The sequence below is a fragment of the Anguilla rostrata genome, chromosome 13 (assembly GCF_018555375.3).
Source record: "Anguilla rostrata isolate EN2019 chromosome 13, ASM1855537v3, whole genome shotgun sequence".
In the NCBI taxonomy this organism is placed as follows: Eukaryota; Metazoa; Chordata; class Actinopteri; order Anguilliformes; family Anguillidae; genus Anguilla; species Anguilla rostrata.
In genome coordinates this window covers 3,920,508-3,931,180 of record NC_057945.1, presented here as the reverse complement: position 1 = coordinate 3,931,180, position 10,673 = coordinate 3,920,508, and the positions used below count along the sequence as shown (strand labels likewise).

The window sequence follows — 10,673 nt, the reverse complement described above, 5'->3', positions numbered from 1 at the left end:
GACCCAGACAGCTGCTGTGTCTGAAAGTAGTTTTTTTTTTTTTTGTGGGTTTCCTTTCAAACGGCCGATACAGACCTTGGAAACCAGGCTCGTCTTCAACGAGGAAGTAAAACACACAAGTGCTGAAAAGCAGCAGACACTGAGGCCCTTCCAGGACTGAACACCCCCACCCCCCAAGCCAGACCCTCCCTCCCTGTACACCCCCATTTCCTGCTAACTCGTGAATATTTATTTATGTGTCGTTATGCGGTTGGCCAGTAGGTGGCAGCAAATCCCCATTAGGCGCGATGGACGCTCCTGCTTGTCGGATTGGACTGCAGCCAGCCTCAGTAAACCACACAGCTCACACAGGGCACAGCGTGGGGGGACCTAAACCTGAAAACACACAGGCACACAAGCACACGCACTCGCGCACACACAAAACGCACTAATGCTTTCTTTGAATTCAAGTCTAATGCACACATTGGCGATATTCTAACGCTGAGAAGGTCCAGGGTTACTGGAGGGCCGGGTAAATGCCCCTGGGGATGAGAAGCGCGGCGCTGCGGACGGCGGGTTGTCACGGGAACATCTAGAGAGTGTCCAGGGCTCAGTGACCCTCTGGGGCTCAGATTCGTAATGAATGGAGAGGGGAGGGACTGTGGGAAGGGCTGCCGTAGCGCTGGTGTCGACAGGGTTCAAAGATGGCCGCTATCTGAACACCCTCCTCCTCTTGCTTTTCACCGATCTCTCCGGCTTCTGTAGCACCATCTGAAATATATACACATACACAGACACACACACAAGAACATTAGTGATATGTAAACCCACTAGGATTAAAACAGTAATTCAACAGTATTCACTACAATATGACTAACACGTTATACCGGGTTGGAGGTCAATACGTCTTCAAAGCAGTTAATTCAGGGAACAAAGATTTTATTGCAAATTGGAAAATACCCATGATGTTCTTTTTTTTGATGAATGCATTTAATTTCAGTTCATTTCCTGAATAAACTCCATTAAACGGGCCGGAGCCCTAGCCTTGCAGATTAGGAGCCGAACACAGCGGGAAGGATTCAGAAAACCTCCCAGGGTAAGCACATCGGCGCTCTGCCTCTTCCCACAGTGCAGCGTTTTGGTCCCCTAACAGAACAGCCGTAGCCCGATCTGCTCTGGGCACTAACGTGTGAGGAGCTGAGGAGCTGAGCGGCTGGCTGGCGGGGTAAGGGCCCCAAGACTGAGAGAAAGAGTAGAGACCTCAGTCTGAGAGAAAGAGCAGAGACTTCAGTCTGAGAGAAACGGCAGAGAGACTTCAGTCTGAGAGAAACGGCAGAGACCTCAGACTGAGAGAAAGAGCAGAGACTTCAGTCTGAGAGAAACAGCAGAGAGACCTCAGTCTGAGAGAAAGAGCAGAGACTTCAGTCTGAGAGAAACAGCAGAGACTTCAGTCTGAGAGAAAGAGCAGAGACTTCAGTCTGAGAGAAACAGCAGAGAGACTTCAGTCTGAGAGAAACAGCAGAGACTTCAGTCTGAGAGAAACAGCAGAGACTTCAGTCTGAGAGAAACAGCAGAGACTTCAGTCTGAGAGAAAGAGCAGAGACTTCAGTCTGAGAGAAACAGCAGAGAGACTTCAGTCTGACAGCGCTGGGTAGATAGACTTCAGGCTGACAGCGCTGGGTAGAGAGACTTCAGTCTGACAGCGCTGGGTAGAGAGACTTCAGTCTGACAGTGCTGGGTAGAGAGACTTCAGGCTGACAGTGCTGGGTAGGGAGACTTCAGTCTGACGGCGCTGGGTAGAGAGACTTCAGCCTGACAGCGCTGGGTAGAGAGACTTCAGCCTGACAGCGCTGGGTAGAGAGACTTCAGGCTGACAGTGCTGGGTAGAGAGACTTCAGGCTGACAGCGCTGGGTAGAGAGCGTCGGCACGTTGGCACCACACCTCACTGCTGTGGCAACGCCGCACACTTTTCAGTCTTCCGTAAGGAGTCCCTGTGTGGCACTGCAGACTCTCCTCGCGTCGTCAGGGTTACGTTAAAAAGTTATCATTACCACGACGACAGGACCTCTCGGGGAAGAAACTAATCACCTTTTAATGCGTGCAAAATATTTCTGAATATAGTCAGAAATAATCTGCCAAAGTTTTGCAGAATTCGGGGCCATCAGAAATAATTTTCCTGATGTTTCTCTTCCTGAATTTAAAGCATGCTCTGGTACGACTCCAAGCAGAGTTTGAACAGGTTAAATACTGCCTCACTTTAAATCAGGATTTCAAACTCAAATCCTGGAGGGCTGCAGCGTCTGCTGGTTTTCAGCGATTTGTATAAGCGAGAGGTTCTCTCTCACCTGACTGCCGAACGAAAGAAAATGCAAAAACTCTCCAGGACGTGAGGTTCAGAACCCAGATTTAAATATTTAGGTAAATGCATGTCGCTTTAACAGACAGTGACTGTTCCCGCATGGAGAGTGAGTTGGGGGTTTGAGTTGGTAGGGAGTGGGATGAGTGTTGGGTGTAGTTTGGGTACAGTTTAGTGGGGGTTGGGTGTAGGTTAGGTGTACATTGAAGAAAATTGGGTATAGGTTGGTGGGGGTTGGGTGTAGGCTGGGTGTAAGTTGGTGGTGGTTGGGTGTAGGTTGGGGGGGTTGGGTGTAGGTTAGGTGTACATTGAAGGAGGTTAGATGTAGGTTGATGGGGGTTAGGTGGAGGTTGGGTGTAGGTTAGGTGTAGGTTGATGGGGGTTAGGTGGAGGTTGGTGGGGTTGGGTGTAGGCTGGGGAGGTTGGGTGTAGGTTAGGTGTAGGTTGGTGGGGTTGGGTGTAGGTTGGGGATCTCACCGTGGCCATGGGCTCCTCTGAAACACCTGTATCCATCTCCCTGGAGACATCTGGTTCCCTTGGCAACCTAATACACATACACCAGACATCACTCTCAAGGACACCAGTGGGTGTGGTCACAGGAGAAAGAGGCGCTGGCACTGTTACCTATGAAATGACTGGACCTACAACATCCAATCAGATCCACACCTCCGCCCTACAAGCCTCAGGGTCTTTATCCTAAAAGGTCTTCACATTTTACACCACTACTATACCACAAATGTACGGATATGATCAGTTATCAGTAACGGTGCACCTGATTGGTCAGGGCAGGTCATGTGACTTACACTTGCTTTCTCTTCCTGCCCCTCCTGGCTCCCCCAGGTCTGACGGTGGGTCCCTGAAAGACAGGGGGGGTGGGGGGTGTCAGACAGGACACTATGACATAACATACACACGCACGCACGTGCACACACACGCACACGCTCGCTTGCACGCACGCACGCACGCACGCACACACACACACTCACCCTCTCTCCCTGCGTGTCCTGGGGCCCCATGTGGTTCTCTGTGCCGTTGACTCCCTCCGGGGGCCCGTGGTAGCCCTGTGGCCCCTCCCCCTGCCCCTGCCCCTCCCCCTCGGACGGCAGCCCGTTGCTGTAGGGGTGGGCGGAGCCGCAGTCCGTCTTGGCCTCCTCGGGGAAAGCGGGCGGGGCCGGGGGCTCGCTGCGCTGGCTCAGGGGCGGGGGCGTGGAGGAGCTGTCCTCGCTCAGTTTGGGGGTGCCCCGGGCGGGCGACTGGGCCGCCTCCATGCCGAGGCGGGACAGGTCGGGGTTCCGCAGGGAGCAGGCCCGGCGGGGGCTGAGCGAGGGCGGGGCACTGTTCTGGGGCGGCTCCCCGGGGAAGGAGGGGGGCGGGGCTGGGGTAGGCTCCGCCCCCTCGGGGGACCGCCCGCTGACCTGGAGGAAGGAGGTGTAGATGGTGTCCATGAAGGAGCTGTAGGGGTCCAGGAGGCCCCCGGGGGCCCCCTCACGCTGCGGCTGGGGCCCTAAGGCGTGGCTGGGGTTCGGCACGGGCTCCGGCGCCAGCTGATTGGCTGAAATGTTGTCCTGAGGGGCGGGGCTGGTCGCTTCCTGCATTCCTATTGGCTTCTCCCCACCCATGGAGAGGGCGGGGCCCATGTTCAACTACAGAGGAGAGCAATGGACTCAAATCATCCAATGACATCACAAATCAATTTGAATAACTCCTCCCACTTCACAGCAAGTAACCCCTCCCACACCTGTATGACCTCACAGCAGGTACAGTGCGACAGTAATGTACACACACACACCGTCACACTGCACGCATCAACAGAAAGCAATGGACTTCAGCACCTGACTACACTACGTTGGGGGAAAATGGAATGGGGTACTGAGGTGTCCCTTACACACGTTTGTACCTGCGGTCACATGATCACGCCGCTGCAGTCAGAGAGAGCATTCGAAATGCACCCATGAAACAGATTTCACAGCTGTAAGTATGATGTAATAACCTGTACATACACAGCCTTCGCATCGTATCTAACAGTGTACTTACAGTGTGCTTAAGGCTACTCAGTGTGCAGTAACTTCACTCTTACACGCCCATTAATGTGCTCAGCAGGCATTTTCTCAGAGCAACGTTCAGGTTTTAATTTCATTTTTTACAAACGCTTCATTCAGACGGCTGGATATTTTAATAACTGGAGCAATTTAGTCCTCGCGCTTACGGAGACAAAGCCACCTGAGAATCAACCCCGCAACCTCTTCAGTTCCATACCCGGTTCCCTAATCACTACGCTACGTTATATTTCACCCCCCAGTACTGTGACAAAGCATAACACAAAAAAGTTTATTTAAAAAAAAAACAAAGACGTGATGGTACAAGGACGACTTTATACAGCAGGGCTGGGGCGAATATGTGGTTTAAAATGCACGACCTCGTTATGCGTCTGCACATGTGCAAACCGATTAAAAGTATTTGTAAGTCATTATTCGGGCCTTGCCCCTGGTTCAGTAGCCGGTTCTTCTGGAAGACTGAAACGGATCACCGCGTGGCTGCTGGTGACCGAGTGGACAGGTGGACAGACGGACGGACGGACGGACGGAAGCGTACCTGCAGGTTGTTCAGCAGGCAGGCCAGAGGGTTTAGGCCCGCAGCCTGGGCCTGGAGTAGAGGCATGCCCAGCCCGGGGGCTTGCATAGGGGGCAGCAGCAGAGGTCCGGCCCCCATCATGCCGTGGAGGCCGCCCATGTTGCCCAGCGCCGCCAGGTCTCCTGCAAAACAGGGCGAGCTTCACTTCACAGGTGCACGCAAGATTAGGCTTCCGCAATTCAGAGCTAAACTACAAACGACGCTCCATCAGGTTAGTTCTCACAGCAGGTTTTACCCGCAGTTTAACTGTACCAGGACTGAGGAAATGCCACTTAGGTTAATTCAATTCGGGAAATTAACTGAAATTCAATTCATGAACCGAAAATATTCAGTGGGGTTTTCTTTCACCCCGTTAATCAAGGCAACTGCAGCTCATTTCCTGAAGTGACCGAACCGGAACGCCTCGGTCTCCGCAGTCTGGCCTGCTACTCGAGATTCTCGTGTTTCTCCTGGTGCTACACATTTGGATTTTCTGCCCCATTAACTGCTCCGCTCCTGTCCCTGATCATTTGTGAAAGAGGTTTTAATCCTCCAGTGAAATAAAGAAAATGATACTGTGTGTGTGTGTGAGAGCGAGTGTGAGTGTGTGAGTGTATGTGTCTGGGTGTGTGTGTGTGTGTGAGTCAGGGACCCTGTGGGGCTCTTCAGCTCTTAGTAGCTTCATTCCCCTGATTGGCTTATAGAAGGGCCCTGCAGCACTGGCATTGGTCAGTAAGCCCATGTTAATGGGTTTGGTTACTCAGATCTGAACTGATCAAGCAGGGCAGTTTTATTACAGTAACTCTCCTCACCTGGCTGCCTGGGTTTGGACTGGCTGCTGATCCTGAGGTGAAAATGAAACCTAGCAGAACCTAGTCAAACCTGCACACACAGCGCCCCCTCCAGGACTGGAGTTAAACCTGCAGACACTGCGGCCCTCCAGGCCTGGAGTTAAACCTGCAGACACTGCGGCCCTCCAGGACTGGAGTTAAACCTGCAGACACTGTGGCCCTCCAGGACTGGAGTTAAACCTGCACACACTGCGGCCCTCCAGGACTGGAGTTAAACCTGCAGGCACAGCACCCCCTCCAGGACTGGAGTTAAACCTGCAGACACTGTGGCCCTCCAGGACTGGAGTTAAACCTGCAGGCACAGCGCCCCCTCCAGGACTGGACTTAAACCCGCAGACACTGCGGCCCTCCAGGACTGGAGTTAAACCTGCAGGCACTGTGCCCTCTGCAGAACTGCAGTCTCAGACCCCTGTTGTGAGCAGGACGAAGGTCTTACTCACCTAGAACCCCAGGGCCCAGCAGGGGGGGTAAGAGGTGGGGAGGCAGGGCGTTGGCTTTGCCCTGGCCTGACAAGGTGGTCAGGGCGTCGGCCACGTCGGGGGCGGGGCTGGGGATCAGAGAGGCGCAGGACACAGAGGTAGAGCCCAGAGCGGGACTGGAGAGGGTCACCTGCGGGGGATACGGGTTCAAATCTGTCACTCTCACCACCTTCACGCCATCAAATCTCTATCCCTCCTTCTCTCTCTCTCTCTCACTCACTTTCACTCTCTCTCCCTCCTTTTCTTTCTCTCTCACTCACTTTCTCTCTCTCCCTCCTTCTCGCTCTCTCGCTCTTGCTCTCCCTCTTACTCCCTCTCTCTCTCCCTCTCTCTTCCACTCGCCACCCACTCTCTCCCTTCCCTCTCGCTTCATTTTGGTCTCTCCCTCCCTCCTTCTCTTGCTCCCTCTCCTTCCCTCTCTCTCTTGCTCCCTCTCCCTTCTGCTCTCTCCCTCTCTCCCACCCTCCATCTCACTCCCTCTCTTCCACCCTCCCTCCCTCTCCATCAACCCCCTCTCTCTCCCTTTACTTTACGTAAGAATATATATATATATCTCACACATACACTAAACAAATGAACTGTATGCAAGAACGTAATCTGTCTCTCTGAAATTAAGTGGTTGAGGTTAAACGGGAACTGCAGCCAAAAATCATGCGATAAGGAGTAATGATGGACACATTTGCCTTAAGGAGTAAAGTATCCATCTTATGTATGTGTCACAATACTTTGGCCCATATTAAATGTCCAGTGCCCCACCCCCAAACGATGATGTCACACAGGTATAGCACCTCCCCTGCGCCCTATTGAAGAGAATGGACTCTGGAAAGTTGGCTGGAGTTCAGACTAAACTAAAATAACTGACCGCAGAAATTCAACAGATTTTTCACCAGTACACAGTATTCTCCAATTCAAGCGACACCTCCATTTACTTCAGTGTTAAGAAGGGGAGGAGTCACATTCCTATGACATCATTGCTTTCAGCTGCCTTGTGCTGATGAGAGGTTTGGTTATGACACATGCGCAGGTGTAATCAGGGTAAGAGGCGATGTGAACGATGCTGATTTTTGGGTGGAGTTCCCCTTTAAACGGCGGGACAGCGGGGTTAGGCACGGAGGGGGTGCGGGGGTGCGGGCGGCAGGCGGCCTACCTGAGTAGGGGCTGACGGGGGATGGGGGGTTAGGGGCTGCTGGGAAGCGGGCGTGTCGGGGAGGCCGAGCGTGGCGGCGAGCAGGGCGGGGCTTAGGGACAGGAAGGCGGGGGGCGGGGGGAGCAGGAGCGACTGCAGGGCCTCCAGGAGCCCGGGGCCCGAGTCGGCCGGCCCCCCCAGCCCCGCGGGGGCCTTCTCCAGGGCCACGCCCTCCGGCAGGGGGGCGGGGAAGGGCTGCTGCTGCAGGAGGAGGTCCAGCGGCTGGCCCAGCCCCGCCAGCGGCAGCAGGGCGGCCTGCTGCTGGCCCAGCAGGAGGGAGGCGGTGAGCAGCGCCTGCAGGGCCCCCGGCTTCTCCCCCAGCTCCGGGGCGGGGCCGGGGCCGGGGGGCGGGGCGTTCAGGAGCCCCAGGAGGCTGACGGGCAGGTCTCCCTGAGCACCCAGCATGCCGGGCAGGATGTTCAGCTGGGAGGCGTGGTTCAGCAGCCCGGCCTGCGGGGGCGGAGCCGGGGGCGGGGTCTGGGGCGGGGCCTGGCTCTGCCCGCCCCCCATCCACAGGCCGATGGGCAGGGAGCCCAGGAAGGGCGGGGCCAACAGGGAGGGCAGGCCGGAGTGGGTGGACAGCAGCTGCAGCAGCTGCTCCTGGCTCATGAACGGGAAGGATTCGGCCAGCTGCAGCGAGCTGGGCGTGTCCCCCGGCGACGGGGGCGGGGCCAGGCCGGCGCCAGGGCTGCAGGCGCCTGGCAACCGCGTCTCCGGGGGCTCCCGGGACTCCAGCGTCACGAGGGTGCCTGCGAGGTGGAGGGGGAGAGCGTGCGTTTAACCGAGAGGCGTCACTAATCGATTCTCCAGCCCTTTCCCTCACACAGCAACATGCAGTGAATTCCAAAAGTCTGCGCGCGTCCAGCAGGACTGCAGCATCAAGGCCCAGGAGCACACATTTCATAAAATGGGCTGTTTCAAATCCTGGATGCTGATTGGCTGAGACCGCGTTCTGCAGCGAGTGTAAATCCAATCAAACAGCCTGCATGTGAGCAGTATCATTCCACACACAAACTGTCACTTACAAATAACATGACAAAATAAATAATACTGTGTCATCAATGAATAGCTTGGATAGACTGCAACTGCTCATAAATGGAGGCCGTGCTGTATGTTCTCTCATGTCCCGTGCTGTATGTTCTCTCGTGCTGTATGTTCTCTCATGTCCCGTGCTGTATGTTCTCTCGTGCTGTATGTTCTCTCATGCTGTATGTTCTCTCTTATGCTGTATGTTCCCCGTGCTGTATGTTCTCTCATGCTGTATGTTCTCTCTCATGCTGTATGTTCTCTCATGCTGTATGTTGTCTCATGCTGTATGTTCTCTCATGCTGTATGTTCTCTCTCATGCTGTATGTTCTCTCATGCTGTATGTTCTCTCTCATGCTGTATGTTCCCCGTGCTGTATGTTCTCTCGTACTGTATGTTCTCTCGTGCTGTATGTTCTCTCGTGCTGTATGTTCTCTCATGCTGTATGTTCTCTCGTACTGTATGTTCTCTCATGCTGTATGTTCTCTCATGCTGTATGTTCTCTCATGCTGTATGTTCTCTCTCATGCTGTATGTTCTGTCGTGCTGTATGTTCTCATGCTGTATGTTTGTCCCGTGCTGTATGTTCTCTCATGCTGTATGTTCTCTCTCATGCTGTATGTTCTGTCGTGCTGTATGTTCTCATGCTGTATGTTTGTCCCGTGCTGTATGTTCTCTCATGCTGTATGTTCTCTCATGTCCCGTGCTGTATGTTCTCTCATGTCCCGTGCTGTATGTTCTCTCGTGCTGTATGTTCTCTCTCATGCTATATGTTCTGTCATGCTGTATGACTTTAAAAGTGCTGAATCTACAGATATTACTGCAGAATGGACAGGACAGAAATGGCCAAATGAGATGAAGCAGGAGAAAGGAAAAACACGCCGTAGAAAATGTAAGAATCGTGAGATCATTTAATCATATAATAACCAGGGTATGAAGAGCATGAACGCTGTGAGATCAAATCTGAATGAAAGAACAGCCCAGGGGTCACACCGGTATCAACCAATCACAGCTGGAAATGAACTTATCGGTATCAACCAATCACAGCTTGAAATTCACTTATCGGTATCAACCAATCACAGCTGGAAATGAACTTATCGGTATCAACCAATCACTGCTGGAAATGAACTTATCGGAATCAACCAATCACAGCTGGAAATGAACGTATTGGTATCAACCAATCACAGCTGGAAATGAACTCATCTGTATCAACCAATCACTGCTGGAAATGAACTTATCGGAATCAACCAATCACAGCTGGAAATGAACGTATTGGTATCAACCAATCACAGCTGGAAATGAATGTATTGGTATCAACCAATCACAGCTGGAAATGAACTTATCAGTATCAACCAATCACTGCTGGAAATGAACTTATCGGAATCAACCAATCACAGCTGGAAATGAACGTATTGGTATCAACCAATCACAGCTGGAAATGAACTCATCAGTATCAACCAATCACTGCTGGAAATGAACTTATCGGAATCAACCAATCACAGCTGGAAATGAACGTATTGGTATCAACCAATCACAGCTGGAAATGAACTATCAATGTGTTGTTTACCACTTTGTGTTGGCCACACTAAATCACCGTATGTAGGAAAAGAAGAAAAGCATTAAAACAAAGGACATTTTCTAATCTTACATGAATAGAGTCTGAATATAGCAAATATATATATTTTGAAACGCATGGTTTGATTGCACTGATGCTTTTTGCTGGTGAGCCGTTTTATAAACAGGATAATGCCTGAGGGGCTGAGCATCACATTACATTACATTACAGGCATTTGGCAGACGCTCTTATCCAGAGCGACGTACAACAAAGTGTATAACCATAACCAGGAACAAGTATGAGGAAACCCCTAGAGAGAAGTACCGGTCCACACAGATTGAACGACCCGCACTGAGGGAAATCGCCTGAGGCAAATTTACTACCTTCGCATCGGACATAACGCCCAGCCGCTTGGTCATTATCTCGCTTAAACAACAGAAAAAAGCATAATTGTAATCAAAATATGCGTTTCAAAATATGAGATTCCACTGCAATGGAAAATGGAAATATTACAAGATATTCGAAAATGGTCTCACAGCACAGCTAGGTACCCAACTACTGAATTACATTCAAAACAGAAGCTTAACTATAAAAGTAGTCGAGCTGTAACTAGACTGGCTACTGTCCAATA

The 10,673-nt window shown here is 52.2% G+C and overlaps 1 protein-coding gene across 1 annotated transcript; it reads right to left on the bottom strand.

Moving 5' to 3' along the window:
• Positions 1–47: 47 nt before the first annotated feature.
• On the bottom strand, positions 48–8,594 carry LOC135237224 (basic proline-rich protein-like). The gene is made up of 7 exons (XM_064304110.1): positions 7,424–8,594; positions 6,238–6,406; positions 4,929–5,089; positions 3,323–3,979; positions 3,140–3,192; positions 2,814–2,880; positions 48–750 (listed from the first exon to the last, which is right to left on the bottom strand). The coding sequence occupies exons 1-7, from the start codon at positions 8,069–8,071 to the stop codon at positions 691–693; spliced, it is 1,815 nt and encodes a 604-aa protein (XP_064160180.1). The 5' UTR covers positions 8,072–8,594; the 3' UTR covers positions 48–690.
• Positions 8,595–10,673: the final 2,079 nt, after the last annotated feature.